Source organism: Pavona decussata, unplaced genomic scaffold (assembly GCF_977016875.1).
Source record: "Pavona decussata unplaced genomic scaffold, jaPavDecu1.1 SCAFFOLD_169, whole genome shotgun sequence".
Taxonomy (NCBI): domain Eukaryota; kingdom Metazoa; phylum Cnidaria; class Anthozoa; order Scleractinia; family Agariciidae; genus Pavona; species Pavona decussata.
In genome coordinates this window covers 966,673-988,908 of record NW_028145580.1, presented here as the reverse complement: position 1 = coordinate 988,908, position 22,236 = coordinate 966,673, and the positions used below count along the sequence as shown (strand labels likewise).

General features: G+C 39.4%; 1 protein-coding gene across 2 annotated transcripts in view; it reads right to left on the bottom strand.

Annotated features, from left to right (window-relative positions):
• Nucleotides 1-21,043, bottom strand: part of LOC146464102 (MAM and LDL-receptor class A domain-containing protein 2-like) — a 140,985-nt gene extending 119,942 nt beyond the window's left edge. Inside the window, exons 1-18 of one of the 2 annotated variants that reach the window (XM_085130168.1) lie at nt 20,890-21,043; nt 19,640-19,750; nt 14,974-15,123; nt 14,427-14,591; nt 12,043-12,351; nt 11,013-11,272; nt 10,056-10,149; nt 9,501-9,635; nt 7,342-7,604; nt 6,805-6,895; nt 5,520-5,654; nt 4,663-4,919; nt 4,184-4,352; nt 3,336-3,479; nt 2,839-3,107; nt 2,071-2,164; nt 1,468-1,608; nt 477-824 (exon numbers count right to left, since the gene is read on the bottom strand). In XM_085130168.1, the coding sequence (XP_084986294.1) occupies nt 477-824; nt 1,468-1,608; nt 2,071-2,164; nt 2,839-3,107; nt 3,336-3,479; nt 4,184-4,352; nt 4,663-4,919; nt 5,520-5,654; nt 6,805-6,895; nt 7,342-7,604; nt 9,501-9,635; nt 10,056-10,149; nt 11,013-11,272; nt 12,043-12,351; nt 14,427-14,591; nt 14,974-15,123; nt 19,640-19,682 (3,067 nt within the window). In that variant the 5' untranslated portion in view covers nt 19,683-19,750; nt 20,890-21,043. The remainder of the gene's footprint in view (nt 1-476; nt 825-1,467; nt 1,609-2,070; nt 2,165-2,838; nt 3,108-3,335; nt 3,480-4,183; nt 4,353-4,662; nt 4,920-5,519; nt 5,655-6,804; nt 6,896-7,341; nt 7,605-9,500; nt 9,636-10,055; nt 10,150-11,012; nt 11,273-12,042; nt 12,352-14,426; nt 14,592-14,973; nt 15,124-19,639; nt 19,751-20,889) is intronic. The other variant, XM_085130169.1, reaches the window with a different exon arrangement.
• Between the last annotated feature and the right edge of the window lie 1,193 nt (nt 21,044-22,236).

The following is a 22,236-nucleotide window of genomic DNA, read 5'->3' as shown; positions in this document are numbered from 1 at the left end:
ACTAAAAAGTTAGGTGAGCCCGTCAAACGGAGACCAAAGTATATACCAGTTTCCCACAACAGTAGCCGCTGCAAAAGAAAACAAAATAATCTTTGGGAGAGGGGGTGGGGGCTGATTTGGTATCCATAACAGAGAAACAGAAAAACAGAGAAAAACCCAACAAAAATTAGGATTGAGTGTTTCTTCGTAGAATGCAATAATTCAAATCAAACTAACCCTAAACTGAAGATCACAAGAAAAAGTGAAATGTGGCTAAATAAATTATTTACGCAAAGTTAACCTTGAGCCAATGCAGTCAGCGGTCTTTCCCCTTGGCGTACGTGACCTGCAGGGGGAACCTGGCCTGTGGGGTGATTGAAGGCATGAGATCTACGTTTCTCATATTTGCATTTGTGCTGCTTTGCTGATCGTTGCGGATCACTTAGTGCAAATCTTTGCGGATTCCGAGTTGAAAGGATTCATTCACTTCTACTTACCTGGGTAGGCACACTTGCCATTGAACATGGCAATATCGTCAATGGCAATATCCCCCTGATTTCCACTGCCAACAGTTCCTTCAAACGAAAGACGGAAAGACCTCAAGGGACTCCACACATTAACCTGGGCAACAAGCCATTCATCTCCTTGGTTTCCGGAAAGTCTCCAGATTCGAGTACCAACACTTGACCCAGTTTTCTTGTACACCGTCAGAGTGCTTATTGATGAGCCATACATGTGGTACCAGAACTGCAGGCACTTGGCTCTTGTCTTGGGCATCTGAGGGGTGAGTAATCTGGCTTTGTCTCCTGGTCTCCTTGAACTGGTTTCAATGTACATATAAAAACCTAAAAGAACACATCAATTTCCAAGTTTCAGTTTCCTCGTGATGGTAAGTACAGGCCCTAAGCACTGGCAGTTAACCCTTTAATCCCTAATATCACAGTTCTTATCTTGTCCCCATAGTTTTCTTACAACATTACTAAAGAGAAGTTATTTAAATATCAAGAAAATACACCTAGGTTGATCATACAAGCATCCTTAACTCTCATGACCTCAGAGGTTGAATAAGCATTGATATTACAAGGGGAAATTTGATGCTGATCACTGTTAGGGCCTAAAGGGTTAAGAAAAGTGGGCAAATTGGTGAGGGGGCGGGGGGAGAAATGTGTACTCACTGGGTGCAAGCTTTTGAATTAAATCAAAAATAGTATTATTGCAAACTTAATGGGTCATTAAAAAAACATATTAAGTCAGCCAAAATAGACAAAGGAAGAAAGTTATGAATAGTCTTGAGACGATGGGACCCAAGTTCAGTGCTCAAGTCAAGCTAGCCATCCATAAGAAAAAACAACTTCACACAAAACAAAAACCAAAAATAATCATTAGTAGTGACACTGGTAGATTTTTTGGCCATGTTGCAAATAATACCAGACAGATGGAAATTTAAACACGAAAATAAGAATGGCTCCAACCAATGCACAAACGCACCTGCACTTGATCCTAGTGTGTGATCGGCAGCAGGACCAGTATTTTGAGTTATTGTTGCTCCACTGCCACGATCCCAGTTGAACCTATCACTGGTGTCTTGCGTGTACCCACAGATATGACTCTCTTCAAATGTGCAAGTTGCTGTAAAACAGACAACATAAAACATCACTCAAACCACCACTCATTTTCACACTGTATATTAGATTGACACACACAGAGATGATCACAGAGTTGCCCTTAAACATGGACCCACACTACAAAGGGAACCTTGGCCTGGTCAAGCCACCAGTCATGTTATTGTAGACACTGAGCTGTGAACATTGTGGAGTCTAGAGATTTGCTAATTTGTTTTTGGCCCCATTACAATATATTTTGGCCAAAATATTCTTGTAACAGCTTCGTTTAATTTTTCAAGACACATTTGGCTTTAAATTATTTCTTGAAACACCGATTCTGCAATGTTTACTTCCTCCTTGCTCACTGCCATCCGTAATGTGACATTAAAGCAGAAACTGTGCGACAAAGGTGGTAGGAGCTATCCCTTTCAAAGTGCAGGTCATTGTTTATGTAAGGAAAATATTGACCAAGGACATATTCACATACTTGAATCCACTTGACAGGGTCCTGACGTCAGAGAAATATCATCCAATGCAATGTCTCCTGCATAACTCTTTCCCACTGAGGCAGCCATCACAATCTACAGTGTGGTTGAAAATGGCAATTGAAATTAATTTACTTTCACATCAGAACTGTCAAAAAGAGAAATCAAAATGATTCAGGTCTACTGTTTTCACAAAGGTACCTAAGGGAAGACACACAGTACGGTGGGAAGCAGCAAGAGTAATAGCCAGGGACAAGGCAGTGTCGAAACAGCATCACAGCTACCCTTTTGTGCATCCTGAGCCAACAGTGGTGATGACCATAGATTATTTAATTAACCTCATAGAAGCAATACTATTCATTTGGTGGTTGGGCCAAATTTTCCACCCATTTTGCAAGGACGATGCATGCATCCTTGGCCCTTGATCATAGACTGTAACTCAAAGAAAAAATTATTTCATTCAATTGCACTTATGCAGATGTGCATTCCAAAATCTCTTCCTGCTGTACTAGCTGATTGTCAAAAACAGCTGACCTCAGCAAAACTGATGACGTCACAAATGGTAATATGTGCACCTTCATGCATTCTCAGCAGTTTAAGGGTTAAGCCCCAAGAGCATCACTATGTGTATACTGCTTCTGATCTTAACACTGCAGCTACTTAATTCTCACATTAAACTGTGCCATGCTGTCTTTTCAAGCAACTAATGTGGAAATGGCTTTTCCTTAGGTGATGACTAACAAAAGAAATTTGGCTGAACTGATTAGTACCTGAAAATGAATCCTGCTGTTGACAGTAACCAGTGCCTGGATCCATTTGTCGCCACGAGTTCCCGTCTTTGACCACAGCAATGTATCTTTAGAGCCAGTCCTGACATACACACTAAGGGTATTGATATCAGCTCCATACATGTGATACCAGAATGAAAGGCACTTTCCTTTGCTGGCAGTTGTTCCAGGAACACTTGCGCTTATCAACCTGGCTACGTCATTGGGCTTTCTTGGCCATGACGCTTCAATGTATACGTACCAACCATTGCCTGTGAACCACAAAAAATAAATTTAGCAAGGGCAACACTTCACAGCCTGTGGACATTTCAGATTGACCACTTTAAAAAGCACTTAACAAAATACACCATAAGCATACAAAACATTCAGTGAAAAACTGACTCAAATGAAAGAAAAGGTTCAGTTCAGTTCAGTTCAGAAGAGAGCCAAAATTGTTTTCTTGGCTTTCTTCAAACTTACATGTATGATTAATAACTTACCAGTGCCTGTGGTGTGATCTACAGATGGTCCAGTCCCAGATGAGGCTGTGGAGCCCAGTTTCCTAGTCCAGTCAAACTGGTCTGTCGTGTCTTGTGTCCAGGTGCACAGGTTTGTCTCAAAGTTGCAGTTTATGCCAACATTTGCTGCAAAGTCATTTTTGTTTTGGTAAGCATCTTGCTTAACAAATACAGATCTTCAAACTATTCCTTTGGTTTAAAAGAGGAAAACATAGCCATGTATGCCCCTACATTAGTTTAAACGGTGAACGGAAAGTTTGTTACTTATACGTGACACTTGCAATATTATTGTATAACTGGTACGATTGACATTGTAATAAATAAAAAAAAGTGTCAGTAATGGTTAAAAAAAATGCAGATGCTTCTTCAAAACGCCCTGTCACTAAAAATATGCTCAGTCTCAAATAACTTTTTTTTTTTCTCTAAATCCCGAAATGACAACCATGACGGGCACTGAATCTAATCACAGAGGTACTTCACCCAAATCCCAACAATAAAACATTGGCCGTTTTTATACTAGAGGGCGCATAAATCCGTCTGGACAAGCTTGGGCAAACATTTGTTGCTCATCTGGTTATTCGTCTCTAGTATTAAGACGGGCACAAGACGCATTATCCGTCTGGACAAACTATTTTCCGTTGTGCAACGCTCAACACGAATAACGAAAGATAATTCGTCCAGACAGATAATGCATCTTGTGCCCATCTTTATACTAGAGACGAATAACCAGACGAGCAACAAATGTTTGCCCAAGTTCGTCAAGATGGATAATGCGTCCTCTAGTATAAAAACGGCCATTAACAGAAGAGATGGTTAACAGAGGAACTTACGAGGTGGAGTTGTAGTTACTGGCACAGTTGATACAGTCGCGGTTGGGGTTGGCACATTTGGATTAGCACCCGAGGGGACAATTTGACAATTTACACCAACAATGATCTTGAAGTCATCAATTGCTATGTCTCCTGTATAGCTTGTCCCCCTGACACCCTCAGCAATAATCTGTTAGGAAAGAAGAGTGTCACTAAATAAAAGTTGGTAATAAAGAAACTTTTTAAAGCCCTATGACAAGCAAACCTCCCTGTTTGTCCACCCTTCATACATGTAAGTTTTGTGGTTCAATGTTATCCTTGGCTCGATTTTTACTATTTTCCTTTGTTTCTGTGTATGCTAAGGTAAGACCAGCACTGTCATTAAGGAGAAACAAAGAAAATAAAAACCTAAGCAAAGTGATGTCCCCAGGAGCCTTCTTGAAATTTGCTTTGTGGAAAACATTGATGGCACCACAGTCAAAAGTGTTCACTGTAATTACCTTGTACCCAGCAACATTTCCCACTGGCACTTGTCCACTTAACCACTGTCTCCCCTTGTTTCCTGATTGCGTCCAGATAAGCGTTTCCGTCCTTCCAACCACCTGGTACAGATTGAGTGAGCCAATGGTTCCACCATACATGTGATACCAGAAAGTGAAGCAGTTTTTGGAGCTTGTCCCATTGAACTGCTGGCTGACTAGTCTGGCTTTGTCACCTCTTACTCTTGGACTTGAGGTTTCAATGAAGGCATAATACCCTAAATGATAGTAAAGAATACAAAACATATAAAGTATATTAATTTTACTGACATCACAAGGATGTAGAACAAAGGGCCTCAAAGAAAATGTGTTTAATTTAGGAGCCTGGGCTGGTTACCAGTAAATTTATGGAACTGTAAATTAAATTATGTGATCACCAGTTGAAATTTCTTACATTGATTAATAAATTATTGGGATGTACAAAGGGATGGTTAAATAGAACAGCATAAACGGGCAAGGAGATGATGTTTAGGTAAGGGAGGTTCTCGAAGGCTAAAGCAAACCTGTGACAATGAATGAGAATGTATTCGATGACATTTAAAAGCGGTAAAATCTAGAATTCATTAAATTTCAAAACAACAGAGAGCATCAAGCATTCATACAGTACAAAGGTGATGGTACTCTTTTCTGATTAACAGTAGTGTGTTGCAGAGGCTTAACTAGGTTAAGTAAAAAGTTCACCTACTGTACAACCCTAAAAAAATATCATGACACCTAGGAGCATTACCACTAAATGCCCTTTTGATAGTTGGAAGATTGGCTGGTAGCCAACAGAGGTTTCCTTGACACACACTTTGTTGAAAGAGTTTTGACATTACCTGATGTGCTGCCAAGTCGGTCTCTGTCTGGACCTGTGTAAAAACTGGGAGTACCACCTGATCCTCTGATCCAATCAAACTGATCACCAACCATGTTAGTCCACGTACAGAAGTCCTTCTGAAAATTACAGTTCCCTGAAAGAAATTTTTTTATATATCACCACAGTTAATTGAGAGACTGGTTATGAACCTTGCCTTGACAACAATGGTGCTGTAATTTATGTTGCAAGGGCCACCACTGTACCATTCACAATCCTTTGTTATACAGTTGATTATCTTAACAGGAACATTTCTATTGGTCAGTTGCTCCAACAAATTCAAAATTTATTGTGGTTTGTGCACAAACAGGGCGAAAAAATGCTAACAGAAACATATTTACAACCGATTTATTCGATTAACCACCCTGGGCACCTATTTAATTTTGGGCCCATGAGGGTGGGTACTTATTCAAAGGTGACCACCTATTATAATTTTATTCCCAACATTTTCAGCAGGCAAGGAATAACAAGTTTATTTTGCTTCAACAAGACAAAACAAAGTGCAAAAGCTATCATAAACAAGCCATAAACAATAGTTCATTGACTACCGTGTCTAAAACCAATTTTGGGACACAACTGATGCCCCTCTTACTTCACGCTGGCCTAGTACAGAAATGTTTCTTGTTGGGCACTTGTTAACTTTTTGGGCTTTCAGGTTGGGTGCTTATTCGAGTGGGCACTTATTCGAAAGTGGGCAGTTAATCGAATTAATAGGGTAGCAAAGACCTTTGTCAACTTTTTATTAACTATGATATCACTTGAAATGGAAAATGCGCATATTCATAAGTTTAGTGTACTTCAACCTTGTTCAAAACTGTTGAGACACTAGTTACATATGTAAATCTTATTGTTCATAAAATAGAACAGAATGGTTACACATGACTGAGTGAAGCCAGGCTTGCCTCTCCCCTAATGAGAACTGCTTGGATTAGAGAACTACAGCTGTAACAGCACAACGTTGTTGAGACACTAAATCTAATTATTGACAAATAGAACAGAATGGCTCCACATAATTGCCTTGTCTCCCTAATCAATGCAGCTTGAATAGCCTTCCGTTCCCCGGAAATGTTAATTTTGCAACACAACTGGTAATTTTAACCAACACTACATTTTTAATCCTGGTAACTGAACATCGAACACACCCTGAAACTACAACACTCACGAGAATCTCTCTCAGTTTATTTAACAGTTCCACCAGGTGGCTCATGTCTGTTCATAAACAATGTAATGATAAAAAGAATGCTCACCAGGAGAGGTGCATGGGCCTGCAGTCACTAACACATCATCAATAGCAATATCACTTTGTGATCCCCTGCCTCTGACTCCCTCAAACACAACCTGCAAGAATGAACACAGATCTATGAAGAGAAATATCTTACAATCATACATGAATTGGGCAGACCAAATTTTCTTGTGGTAGTGATGTAACCAACTTCACCATTTGCCATAAAAGACCTACAGTGCCAAGAATTTCTAGTTTAAAAGTCTTTTTCTGGGAGGGGGTCTCAATGTTTGGAGGGGTAAGCGTGGTGAGGGTGGGGCTTCACTTTTGAGGGTAGGTTTTTTTCATAAAAGGCCTTTTTGGGGGGGGGGGGGAGAAGCCTTCTTTTGGTGGGAAGGGGGAAGGGAGGGTGGAGACATCTTTTAAGCGAGCTACATGTATCTTAACAGTAAAATGGCCCAAACAGCTCAAAAAGCTTACAAACAGACTGTACAGTTTACAATCCTGGACTGTACTTACATACCATATTTTTACTAGTTATCATGTCATGCGCCATACTTACAATTGATTGTCCTGTACTGTTTAGCGTCACTTGACCTTTTAGCCATGTTCTTCTAAGGCCTTGGTCACCAGACACAGTCCAAATTGCATTTCCAAGACTGGCTCCCACTTTTTGATAGACATTAAGTGTTCCCAGTGATGCGCCATACATCATATACCAAAAGTTAAGGCACATGCCTCTGGAGGATGTCGACGGATAAGATTTAATGACCCTGGCCTTTGCACCAGCCGACGCACCAGATGCTTCAAACAGCAGGTAATAGCCTATACAAAAAGATGGAAATATTCATTCAAGGAAAAAAATGTACAGTTGTACATATAAAAAATCCCCCAACCTCCTAACCTGTTCAAATATCGATGCATGTTCCTTTGAAAAACTCAAAAGGGAATTGAGTGGTTTCCATCCAGTACCTAAACTCACCCTGCAGCATTAATCTCTGATTTCCCAGTGTTGCAATAGGCCTTATCACGGTTTTCGACGCCATTTTGACAAGTAGGCAAACAGGCTTGAAATAACAGTGTTTGTATGGAAATCTGATGTCAAATAATTTTCATGAAACATCGCTTCTGAAAAATTCATGAATTGGAAACTTTTGGCATTAGCAAAAAGATTTTAAGAAAAAAATATTTGGGGGGATGTAGCTGTGCCAGAAAGCGTCCAGTCGCGTTTTGAACTTTCCATACATTTCCCTGTATTTTTTTTCCGCGAACTATTTTCAGTAGCAGTTCACGGCTGGTTCGCTTTACAGAAAAATGTATGGAAAGTTCAAAATACAACTGGACGCTTTCTGGCACAGCTACATCCCTCCAATTTTTTCCTAAAATCCTTTTCCTAGTGCTATAAGTTTGCAATTCATGAATTTTTCAGAAGCAATGTTTTATGAAAGTATTTTGACATCTGCTTTCCATACAAACACTGTTATTTCAAGCCTGTTTGCCTACTCGTCAAAATGGCGTCGAAAACCGTGATAAGGCCTATCACACAACAAGTCATCTCCCCTTTACATCTACACTGCTGCAAATGAGCACCAAATTAACCCAAAACCTGCTCCCACCTGGCCTCAAAGCCCAGTCAGTACTGAGCATCAAAGATCAAACTTGAAGGACAACGGATGCAAATCCCAGTTAGGTCAAAGATTTCATCTGTACTTTGTGTGGGTTACATTTCCTTATAAGGGTACTACTCAGTAGATAAGTGGTTTACTTCCAGCACTTAAGTTTTTAGTTTAGTTTGAAAAATTTACTGGGGAACAAAGTGCCACACTTGGAAAAAAAAAATTAAAATACATGACTTGTAAATAGGGAAATATGTATAAATGCAACAACTGCTAATATAATTGTACATTTAACTTATAATTTGGTTAAATGTATTTAAACTAAGTCAACCACCACCAGCTTAGTGGGCATCCAGCAGTCAATCCCATAAGTGCAGGCTCACATGGTACGTGTTACTTTGTGCATAGCTAGGATCTTGGAGTTCTTCGCTGAGTGTTTGTGAAGCGGTCTGCGGAGCGGTCATTTTAGAGTTCCCCCCCCCCCCCCCCACACACACCCACCCTCCTATCCCTTATGTTTCTTCCTTTCACTGTTTCATCAGTGTTGACAGGTGCCTAGAATGGGGGCTCATGGCTGGGTTGGGTTAATTCTCATTTCTCAGTTTGAGACTGAGAATGGTTTGCAAAAATAACGTTAAATGGGTAGGTACACTGTAGTTGAAAGGGAACATGGCAAATTTTGGTAACTTTAAAAAAAAAGCACAGATGTTGTGAACCATGGGTAACAACCAGAAGTCAAATGTTCTCCTTTTATTAGCTCGCTTTTGCTTCCTGCAAAGGGGTGGAAAACTGATGCCTTGTTGTCCACCAGCTTGCCATTACAGAGGCAATAAAGCCCACATGTGCAAAAGGGGAAACATTCATTAAGTGTTGGTAGCTGTTTGTGGTGCACAAACATCTGAGTCTAAGACAAGTATTTATCTCCATTGAGTTCATTGGTGTGACATCACGTTTTGATTGCCACTCAAAGGGTTGCCATGGATACCCCTCAGTATGCTCTCAGTTCACATGCTCCCTCCTAACCTTTTACACACACCTTTTCCAAGCTAATTTACTGGCAATGAGTCAAAGATTTTGATCAGTCATTAATTCATAAAAATGTTACCTAGTCGAGAGCCTAAGGTGTGATCTACTGCTGGTCCTGTCCCTGGAGTAGGTGTTGAGCCCCTATTCCGTGTCCAGTCCAAGTTGTCTGTTGAATCCTGAGTGAAACCGCACAAATCCCTTTGAAAGTCACAAACTGTTGGGAAGAAATATTAACATTTTGAAAATAAATCGACCAATTCTATAGCAGCTTAGTTTATTACAACTACAAGTATTGTTCTCAACTGACCATCACAGGGTTCTTGTTAAAACTCAACCATTATTTTGATGATTCCATTGATTCGAATATATTTTGTGGCTATATTCAAAGTGACAAAAAATAGGTGACACTGCTCCTTTGAGTTCAAAAACTTCATATGATTCATTTCAAAAGAACAGAAAACAGAAGGACCATTTTAAATATCCACAGGCGAGTTCAACAGAGGGTACTGAGCATGCGTACAAACACTTCACAAACTAACACATTCTTACAAAAGAATGCCAATCAACCATCTGTTGTAACAAGGGCTCTACTTTGCACAGTTAGCACAGCTGGAAAATACACACATTGTATTACCTGAAGGTGCAGAACAAGGGCCATCTTTAAGCTTGATATCATCTATAGCTATGTCTCCACTGAAGCTTCTGCCCCTGACTCCCTCAAAAACAAGCTAAACATGGACAAAAGAGAATCACCATGAACAATTTCATTACTCATGACCAACAACCTTAGTGGGTGGTTAAAGTTAGGGTTACCCATGACTGCTGTGAGTCCTTATTCTTTCACTCTTATTTTTTCATCTGCAGTTCAAATGCCAAAACAATTAATAGAATATACACTTCCACCTCTTCACCTCTATAGGTATATTACAAATTTGCAAAACAATCAGCTCCCAGTTGGCTTGATAGCTTAATTGGTAGTACCACAAATGTGGCCCAGCGCTCGCTGTGGAAACCATTTTTTTTTGTACAGTACAAGCAAACATTTACTGGAACTCTGTATGAGTAGCACCATGACTTGTCAGCACATATGGGACACGTTCAATTGTGAAGTGGGGAAAATTTATTGAAAAAAACATTTTTGACCTAGCATTCAAAGCATGTAATTGCCTGTTCATAGCAGACCTTGATTGACGCAATATTCATTGTTGTCTGTTTAGTGTATTTACCAACGTAGATGTTTCTGTTTTATTTTAACAAACCACTAAACCGCCTTAACATTCATGTAGCCACAGAACTTGAACGTCTCAGCTGTATTCTCCTAATTTGTGATAGATAATTTATTTAATGATTTGACTGTTTATAATTTCCAGAATTAATGTCAATTAATTTATTTTTCTAGTTATTTTTTGGAAAGCCATGCACATGCCCAGTTGACGTGACCGCCAAACCAAAATTTTATCCGGACAAATTGTCATTTTGACCGGCCATTATTATGAGCCCTGTACAACCATCCCACAACAAGTACGCAACTAATTATTCAAAGATGAGGATATGTCTAAAATGCCAGGCTATAATTTGGTAATAAACTCACCGAGTATGACTGGCTCATTTGAATCTCCAAGTCAATGGCTTGTTTCCACTGATTTCCTTGTGTACCATTTTTTGACCAGATTGGAGACCCTAGAGTTGTGGCGTTAGCATAGACATTCAAGGACCCTACGTGTGGACCGTACATGTGGTACCAAAATGTCAGACACTTTGTACTAGCTGATGACACAGATATCACAGGGCTAACAAGGCGTGCAGACTCCTTCGGCCTTTGCGGTGAAACTTCAATGTACACATACCGTCCTACACAAAAAAAATAGAAAATAGTATAAGCAACACTCATTAGCCGCTCACTCTCAGTTAGCCATTCATGGCACTTTGTTGACATTAAAGGTATAACATAGTCAAGGGGTTTTGCAGGGAACTGTTCTTCAATATTATCCTTTTGACCAAGCCTGCTAGTCATTTTGTGCAAATCCCAGAACATTTTCCATTCCCGCATGCCTCAGATTTGGGTAAAAGTGAAGAACAGCTCACCTCCACCGACTGTCGGCCGACAGTCGGCCAACAGTTGGCCCACTGTCGGCTAACTGTCGCCCGACTGTTGGCCAACTGTCGGCCAACTGTTGGCCAACTGTCGGCCGACAGTTGGCCAACAGTCGGTGGAGGTGAGCTGTTCTTCACTTTTACCCAGATTTGTGCATTGTCGCACTCAGTATCAGAGCATCAGGTAGTTTCAGATGCACGATCCTACTTCTCTGAAACAATCAAGTGTTGTCTAGAGGAGAAGACACAACACACAAGATGGCAGATGTAAAGAACAAGCTGAGCATGCACCAGGTATAACCGCTGACCTCCATTTTGGATACTACAACTTCCACTTACTCTTTTTAGCCAACTCGGGCAAAATTTACAACTTTTGGTTTCTTGATTTGAATAGCATGTACTGGCTCCGTAGGGGAAGTAGCTGGTAGGTAGCCAGATATTGTGTTTAATCATTTTCAAACTCAAACAAGCCAGTCGCCTCCACTGCATTTGGCACATGCAAATAATTGACAAGAGCTAATGTTCACCTGAAAAAAGGAAAACAGCAGTCGCATTGGATCCAGGAGCACCCAATCCTTCTGAGCCACAACTGTTGGCAGGTCCATACAAGGTGTATCGCTGATCGGCATTTTCATCGGCAAAGCAACCATAATACCTTCTACTTAACCTAATTCTAAGCAGCCTTATGCCAATTCCTTGGTAATTTCTGTTTGTCACTCTTTTGGCCCTAGTTATACACTGCTGAATGACATCCGTTCCTGTGAGTGATGTGGATAAAACGTTTGTGAAAATGTGGTTGCTTCTCTTGGTTTGATAACAGCCAAAGGAGTACACACCTGTAAAGAAAGATTATAGTAAACAAGTTTTCTCCTCCATCGAATACAGGGTCACATTAACAAATATTGAAATTTGGCAGTTAACCCCACCGCCCACCTCCAAACTCACACACACAACAACACCACCACTACCAAAAAAAAATATGTGAGAACAACTTTTTTTCCCTTGATATCTATCTTGAAACTCTCACGATCTCAAAATTGGAAAAGCTTACCATTGGATGGTGTTTACAGTAAATACTACCATTGATTTCAAAGTTCGGTTTCCCAACTTGATTGAGATAGAGAGAGTCAACTTTAAGTCTGACACTGTGTATTTGATGTGGTGCTGTGAGTTGAATATCAACATTTGTGCATCACGTATGCACAGGACCATCCCTGTTAACTCCTAATAGGGAACTTAAGCACAGACGCTTATGAGCCACAGATGACAACCAGAAATTGAATGTTTCCCTTTTTGGAGCATTTTTGTGCTATTGTGTTTGTAACATCAAGCCACAATCATCAACAAAAGCTTATCTCGTCTGTGATGAGTAAGGAGCAAAACCCCGCTAAAAAAGGAAACATTTGACTTCCGGTTGCCATCCGTGGCTCACAGACGTACTCCCATGGCAAATGTCGTAATTTTGTAAAACGGCAACTGTGAACCCCTACACCAACTGTTATACACCAATTAAAAAGGTTTTATCTAGGGCATTGTATAAATCATTCCAGCTAAAACAAAGGACGTAACTGAAAAGAATGAAAAGTGTTTAAAACGAGAAATTAAAAACCTTAAAATACATCTCACTTCTCGTATACACTGGGTATACCCCTAAACTATAGCTTAATTTGCAGATCTCAGCACATATTTTGTTGTCAAATGGTGACTTGGTCTTAAAAGTGTAAGAAAAAAAAGCTTCAAAAATGGAGGGGTGGTTATTCATGTCTTATGTAGGAGGTGGGTAAGATTTTATGCTTTTGCAGATCTCTCCAAGATCTGTTTGGTGTCCAAATTTGATACAAATTTACCCAATATTGAGCACGTAATGACTTCTTGTGCCATATGGCACTCTTGGGAGTGAGAGGGTTAAACAAGCACAGGACGATTGTACATGAACGTGCTTCATTTCAAAGGAGAACAATATGATTTTAACAGATGAAATTACACTCAAGTGTGACCTTTTAAGGAACTGTAGGAAATAACAAGAAAAATTCTCAATTTTTTTTTTTGGCATGACCTGACTAAGTTTAATCAGGTAATGATAAGGTGAGAAGAAATTAAGATGCCGCTCATTGTTTGACAACCTATATTTAACCAGGAATTTTAGGATGTACTAGCAATGAAATACATGTAGTGTTATCAGTATTATTACTGTAAAGCAGTGAGGCTAGGTAGTGGTTTTAGTGCTATGTGAATAATGTAATGTATTGTATTGTATTGTATTGTATTGTATTGTATTGTATTGTATTGTATTGTATTGTATTGCATTGCATTGTAAAGATGAAAACGTCTCTCCTTTATAATGAGAATTTCCAAAAAATAATGAAAGTTAGAAATATTGTCTTTTACATTTAAACCAAATATATATGCAAGGAATAAAGACCACTGAGAAATTTGGCCACATTCTCGGCCACAAATTGGCTCAGAAGGTTTAAAACTTGACAGGTGATAGCCATTCAACCATTTTTAATAGTTCTCAAATAAAAGAAATTGTTCAGATGAGGTAAATACAGTCAACTCTCCCCTTGCGAACACCTCGCTATTACGGACAACTTCATAATAGGGACAGCAGCTAAATCCCTGGCAAAAATAAATGACAGACGTTTGACTGAAATGCATTCCCGCTATTACGGACTCTCGGTATTAAGGAAACTAACTCGCGGTCTCAAGGATGTCCGCAATAAAGGGAGTTGACTGTAGACCGGTATTGTTATTTTAAACTGTTCTCATATTTTCAGCTGAAAATAGATAAAACATAACAGGAATTATGGCCGGTGACTTGTAACAGAAGACCCACCAGGGCTCCGGGGGGAGCCAGGTCATATTGCAAGCCATGCATCTTCTACAAAATAAAAATGAAAATGGAACTCACTGTTTGGGATGCAATTTCCCCATTTTAGATCCACAGGATAATTACTGGTTGTTGCACACCAAAGCAGATGGTGATTAGCACCTGTGCACTGTCTGTATGTCCTCCGATTATAAACAAATGGGAACACGCAAGCTGCACCATTAGAATTGCCACCAGTGGTATAGGCTACAAAGAGACAAATAAAGCATGCCATTGTCATTACAGGAAGTATCAAAACAACTCTCATTTTTTTTTAGGATTGGAAGCTCACAAACTGGGACAATTCCAATTAAATTGAGGTGGTTGGCAGGTACATGATTGTATTATAACTGAGCTGTCATCAAGGGCCATAACCCGTAACACCTGTTACGGCTGAATACCCTTCAAAGAACCTTGATGTTGTGGCTGATCTTAATGGTTGAAAAGTTACCCGGTATTTTACTCAGAAATTAACAAGATTGTTACGGGTGACAAGCTTAATGCCACATGTGACTAAAAACTTAATGACAGCCCTGCGTGATGTATGACATTGCTGTAACATTCCATAAACGGCAAAAACAACACTCACTGGTGTTATCCTTTGTAGTGTGATCCGATGTGGGTCCAGTGTTTGAGGATGCAGTTTTCCCGTGATACCATCTCCAATCAAAGTTGTCAGTCTTGTCTTGTTTGTAATTACACAAGCCTTTCTCAAAGTTGCAGTCTTGTCTAGTGGCCCCTAAAAATGAGATTGAATGAGTCAGCCCTATGTACTGTGCAGATGTTCTGCGTATCTTGAAATACTACCATGAATTTTTTTGAAAATAGACGTACTAAATAAGTAGCATTATTTTTCTCTCAAAATTCACACATGAAGTCCAATTATTTAAATGTAGTTTTTCAGTTTTTGCTGTCCGCCATTACTCAAATCACAAATCACCTAGTAAACTGTAGCCTCCCACGCAGTCATTTTTGGGGGACTCGTATTACCTCCTCCCCACCAGGAACAATGGAAAGGGTTGGGTCTAGCTGAAATGCCTGGGATGTAATGTCATGTGCGCAACACTCAAAATGTATGTGGCTTATTTTCTTCTATTTCCCTTCGAGAAGAACAGGAAGAAGACGACGACGACAACCTGTTAATTTCACTCCTTGATTGATTTACTTGCACTGTCAAACTTATGAACCAATGCGCATATGACATAACTAGCCAACTCTTGCATGAAAGCCGCTTATAAAGTATTGCAGGCTTCTCTAATGCCAACCGAGTAATGGAGGGCAGATTTTTAGCACTTTTTGGCTGGCAATTTGCCGATTTATCTCGCGTCATTGTTCTAAAATTAATACAAATGTGTTGTATTATTATAAATGGATATATTGACAGAATTGTAGTAGCATTTTAAGGACTGTACCTCCTAATTCAAAGATATTTTTACTCTACAGTATTTATGACTATGTGGCAAAAGAAGATCTTAGCAAGGGCTATTAAAGACTGGGAGTAACCATGCAATTAGCTTTGATTAAAAAAAATGCCATAGATTTTGGAATGGGTGTATTTTGAAACCTTTTAGAGTTACTGTTGCTTGACTAATGTGGCTTAATGTAATTTAGGCAAAGTAAACCTTGAGGCAATGTTGGTCGGCGGTTTTCTTATTCACACGTCCTGGGGCAGGTCTGGAGCTTTATCAGGGACGCCTCATGACTCATACATGCAGTTGCTTGCTTGAAGTGTTCCACAGACTGTCAATGACTTCAATTTGCTCTTGGATTTTTATGGATCAATTTGGATTTGTGGTAAAAATAATTTAGAAATAAGCATTGTGGAAAATAATGCTCCACTTTAAAATTGCTGAGGTCAAGGAAATTACATGTTATGTTCATGCAAAGAAAATAACATCACCAAAATTGAAACATTTTTTAGAAATTTGTGCTTAACTTTGAAGCCCTCAAATTCAAATGACAGTACACATAGTCAATAAAATTAATGATGCTTTTAGTTATCTTTTAAAGATAAAACACTTGTCAAAGTGTTATTCTTGGACTTCCCCTACACTGTTAGAATTTATCAGGAAATAATATCAAATGTTAATATGTAGTGGAAACTTAATTTCAAGTACCATGAAAGGCAAGATATTGTAATGTGTAAACTGTTAATTGTTTTAATTAACCTAGACCCCCCTTAAAAAGCTTGACCCGTTTACTTTTTGGTTCTGCAAATACGTGTAAAATACGTGTCATGCTGTACAACTTTCAAATGAAAGTTAAATAATATTGAAAAGAGCACTTTTCTCCAGTGCTGTTTATTGTGCCAGACAAGGTGGTTCCAACCGCTATAGAAGCCGTCAGGAGTAAAACACTTCCAGCTATTGAGCACTCACATACTTTCCCGTGGTGATGTTTGATGTCCTGTAGAAAGTGGATCTAACTCAAGTCTTTGATTGAAATCCTTAAGTGTGACCTTCCATACAAGTGACAGCAAAAAATATGTATCAAGAGCAGAACTTTCCTGTGGTGCTGTTTAATCTGCTAGATGTATACAAGATGATTTTCTTACATCCAAGACCTCCATTGAAATCCAAATGTGTGACTGGACTCAAATGAGAGGTTGTAAGCAATACCTTCTTGGCACCAGTGTGTTGTTTTGCTGTGCATGGTGGTTCTTACTTTTGAGTACTAACAATTTCTGATGCTGCTAGATTCTCTGCAAGTTGGTTCTACTTTTTGAGGCCTTGGGTGAAATCCTAAGTTGTGACTATTCACTAAGTAGTACTCTCCTGTTTTTCACAATATTTGAGAAAAATTTGTCTGATCCTTAAGGATAACACCCAGGATACGACATTAGGTGTGACCCCTCTCATAGCTTGATTAGCTCCTGGTATCACAAGTGCACTTGAAATAAAATCATTAAGTGCTTTGGGCTTCTAGGTGACAGATGGCATTTGGAAAGGAAAATAGAGTGGTGCCATGAAACATATTCTGTTTTCGAAAGAAACACTTGCTTCTTTTAGTTTCTTTAGAATCTAACCACCTTTCTTTCTCAATAGTTTGTGGCAATTTAGGAAGTGAACCACAAGCTTACTACTTTGAATATTGACTCCCTTTATCTGCTGCATCGCCATCCAATGACACTGAAAACTCTTTGGGTCTGAAAAATCTGTGCCAAATCTTCATCAACACAGTCAGTTTCTTATGTTTACCTTGGTAAAGGGGAATTTAAGGCCAGTTTGCATCAAAATATTAATTGTTATGAGTCGATAGAAAACAGCTACATGTACAACTTTTAACGATGGGCCCTGCAAAAAAAAGGTTTTCGCAATATCGAATCGAAAATGCGATACTTTAAAGGTTATGTACAAAACAACAAAGCGATGATTTGAAAAGGCTATGGAACAGATAAAAAAGGAAAGCTGAGGAAATGAAGAGTTGAACCCTTAAACGCTCAGTACTGGCCAAAGGTGATCTCAAGGAAGAGGATAGCTCCCAAGTGGGCTCTACCTCGGTGTAAGAAACGTAAAACAAAGGAAACAAAAACGTCATAACAATACAGGAAAGGAAAACAATAACTTACAACAAGAGAAAAACCTTTCAGGTTCTTTAAACCGAAGTAAACCCCTCAAGTGAACTCCACACGCGCCGTGCAGAAAATACACGAAGAAAGATAAGGGAACAAAACGAACTGAATAAATAAATTATTCCTTCATAGAATGATCAAACAAAACATGCTTACCATTCAAGAAAGCAGGTTTGATTCACTGAAGTACATTATTTCCGACAAAAACACTTCAAACATCAACCACATGCCGAACACTCTTATTCATTCGCGCGCTGCAAACAACCTTACTCGGTTCCAGGCCCCTAACCGAGCAGGAGGTCAAGACGCAGTTCACGTGAACAAGGGACAAGCGGACAAAAATAAACAAAACTTTGTGCGGGAAAATGCGAGAGAATTCACTGTTGTCAGTGAAAAGACGATCGTAAATAGAACGTCAGCCATCGCAATGATTGCAATCTGTAGTGCTCCGGTTAATTAATTGGAGCTTGTAACTCCAAACTTTATCACAGACAAATTATCCCAATTTATACCAAACTCACGCGAAAAGCCAACCTCGATCCTAAATGGCTTTCCAAACTTATCGCCCTATTTTTGCGCAGATCAGAACACGTTCAAAAAACAATCATAAAGCAATTTAAATTCATTCAGCGTGTTTACAATCCTTCACTCTATGTCAATGCAATTCTTTAGAGCTTATAAAAAGCCATGATCAAAGAACGTGTTTACTTTAGGACGAAACATTTACTTAGTTAAGACTTAAATTAACCTAACACAAATAATTTTGGACATAACATGAAAAGAGTCCATCGCATGATAAATTCCGGAGTTAAGAGGCTGAAAATATTAGCTTGAATGCAAATTCACTCTAGAAGAAGATTTCGGAAGGTCGATATAAGGATCGTGTTTTTGTTAAACCAATATTCTAAGGAATGCAGCTGATAGAAACTGCTTGTTCGTCATGTTTTTGGGCAAAAGGAGAAAACGACGTTCTTCTACTTTCGGAGATATCATTCACGTTTTTGCCGATTAAAACGAAACGTCAGCATATTAACTTCTTGGTAAGCTTAAGTGTCGCAAAATTATTAAAGCCTTTACAGAAAGCCGCAAAATTTACTCAAAGTTTTTGGGACATTTTTCAGCAAAAGGAAACAGACTGCCAACCAGTGTAATCTGATAATGATGATTCAACTGCGCTGTGATACAGGCTGTAGAAATTTGAGAGCAAACGAACAATCGAAATTTGATATCCAGTTCCCGCTGCCGGGAAAATTCGTACCATGCGCGCCAAACTTCCTCGCTATCAGTTTTCAAGTTCTGTTGTTCCTAACATCACGACTGAATAGCGTAAACAAACATTTGGATCAGTGTGGCTTTCATTAAGCTACAAATTATAAAACATTACTCGCTTGTGATATTAACCGTAATAAAGCAGACTAGAGAACCCCATGAATCTTAATATTATTATTGCGATATATGTAAGCAATAATGTATTAGCTAGAGCATCGAAATTGACAAGCAAATGCAACAAAACTTTTTCGAATCCGAACCATTTTTTCGAATTCAACTTTTCAAAAGTCAAACACACAAGTTTGCCTTGAAGCCATCCCTTTTTATGCATCATGACCCAACAAGCCGATTTAAACTCAAATAACCTCGCAAACAACAGGCGAGATCAAAATGATAAGAAATGAGTAAAACTTACCGGTTACAAGCACGAGTAGCGCTAGCAACACTACCCCTTGCATCTTTACGGAGCGGTACAGTCCGCCACCGATTTGCGCCCTCTCACTTCTGCGACTCAAAACTCGTTTCCCTGAATAGCAAAGAAAGAGTTAGCAACCACAGGAAGCACGTCCTGGGAAAAGAATGCCTGTTAAATTTCGGCACAATAGGCTGTGACAATATTAACTTTTTCTTAAACCGTGCTCCAATATTGAAGTGGGACAAAAATAGACACCCAAGTTGAGCAGCTTCGTCATCCCTTCTTACACTTTCCTAACCTGCGATGAGCTTCTATTTTAATTTCGCCCTCGGGGAGACCCTATTTTGGAAAATGGAGCGCTGCTACGTGTAACAGCAGGTCTCCAAACTCGACGCAAAACTCAAATTTGCACTTTGCATTGAACAAAAGGCTTCAAAATCAAGGGAGATTACAAACTGGCCAAGTGCAAAGGCAAACGTTTAGTTATACGAGCGGGCAAGTTTTCAAAAGAGAGAGCCAGTTTGGGAAGCTTGGGGGGTGGACTGAGCCAGGCTAATACTGATCAGGTCCAGAAATAAAAAATAAAAATAAAAAATTACTTGGTTCGAGATGAAAACTTAGTTCGAAACAAAATTGATGACAGCAATCTGAAACCAATGTCATCAGTTTCCTCTTGCGAGATCATTGGAATAATCAGTAAAATCGAGGCACATGATTTCTTTAGAACAATACTCCACGCTGTACCAGGTGAAGCCTGGCGCCAAAAAAGCGCACGGGATTCTGTTTTTCTCAGGGCTTCAGCTGTAAGATGTCGTCATTTCTAAGAAAACAGTTGCTTGGGATCTTATCTTCCGATTACTACGAGTTTATTTTGGTTCTAGAAACAGAAATGCTTTATTTTCTATCCTCGAGATTCGCGGCATCACACCTCCCCGGCGGACCACCGAACTGTTGTGTTACGGATTAGCGCGCGGAACGCTCTCAACAAGATATATAGGTGCAAGAAGCGTACAAAAAGTGATTTCAAGGCGTTCTCTAGCTGTAACACTGTACTGGTAAAAAGAAAGAAGACGCGATTCTTCGAGGAGTTTGTTTATGGAAACTTTTGAGTCGCGCAATCGAATTGTACAAGGGACAGGGGTAAACAAATCGATTTCCCCGGACAAGCCTCAACAAACTGCAAACACCTCAGTTGCTAAGCAAAGGCGAAGAAAAAAAAACACTAAAACGAGACAACTCAAAATTCGTACCTTTTTGGATGTCCAGCAGTCTTATCAAGACTCTGCTACATCAAGCAGCTGCAGAAAGTCCTCTGTCGGTTGCAGAATACGATGAGCTAGCAATGCTTCCTCAGGGCAACCCGAGCCTGGTACGGAAGGAGTCCTCCAAGTGCGCCAGACACTAAATGATTGCTCACTCACCATACATGTCAATCACTTCATTATGGAAATGAAGAACCAATTGCTTATTGGATGACAGCGGACTAAGGGGTCATTCTCGGGTCTTCTGGTATCCTGTTCCATTTTTACCCTGTTCGGACCTGTTATTCCTGTGTTATCAAGGCGTCTATGGACTTAATACTCTCACGAATTGCTTACAGCTATGTTTTCAACGAATCAAAACATCATTCCGTTTTTTAAAAGCCCTCAAAAGGGCTGTTGTTTGTTTCATAAACACCCTAAAACACTTCCTTTGTTTTCGGTGTCATCCAAAACTCCGTTTAAATTAGTATCAAATGACCATTAGAATGAATCGGAGTAGAATCGGAGTGGATGGCGGCATGAATTGAATTCCCTGCGAATTTTCTTTGAACGCAAGCACGCATCAGTCTCTAACTCGATTCTAACACTTAAATGACAAAAGCTCTTTGACGATAATCAACAATTGTGTCATTTACGAAAAAATTAATCCATCACAAAAAAAGGAATAAATTAAAGCCCAGTAAATTTTTTAAAAAATGAAATAGATTTTAAAAATTTATTACATTGCTGACCTTTAAACCCAGAAGTAGAAAATGCTTTACTTGTACTTTCGCGATTTGCAGATCATCATTTTTCGCGGCATTTTATTTCCGCGATTTTGTTATATTTGTAGAAACCGAGTGGTCCCGAGTCACTTCGCGATTTCGTCGATAGGTCAATCGTATAGTCATTTATGTCATTTATGCAGCGACATTTACGAACTAAATAATTCATAAACTTGGTGCCGCCATGTATCCTCTGCGGCAGAGGAGACATTTAGCAAGTGAACTCAGAACATATTTGACTAAAGCTTATATTCGCGTTATAAATTTCGCGATTTGAATCCCGAAAATCGCGAAAATAAAGTGTAATAAGGTATTATGTAATCAATTCCGTCAATCTCCCGCCACCCGAAAGGCCATGTGGCTAGTTTCCGAGATAAATTACATTTTGGCAAAAAATGTGGTCAAAAATAAACCCGCTTAACGTCTGACAATTTTTACAGTTCCTGTAGACACCTGGTAGACTGTTGGATATCAACCCGAGAATTGTCTTTATACATGACCAGTTCCTGTTTGTAATCTCTCTCGATAATCATTCATTTTCTTCAATGGTCTTCAAATTCAGTAAAAACCA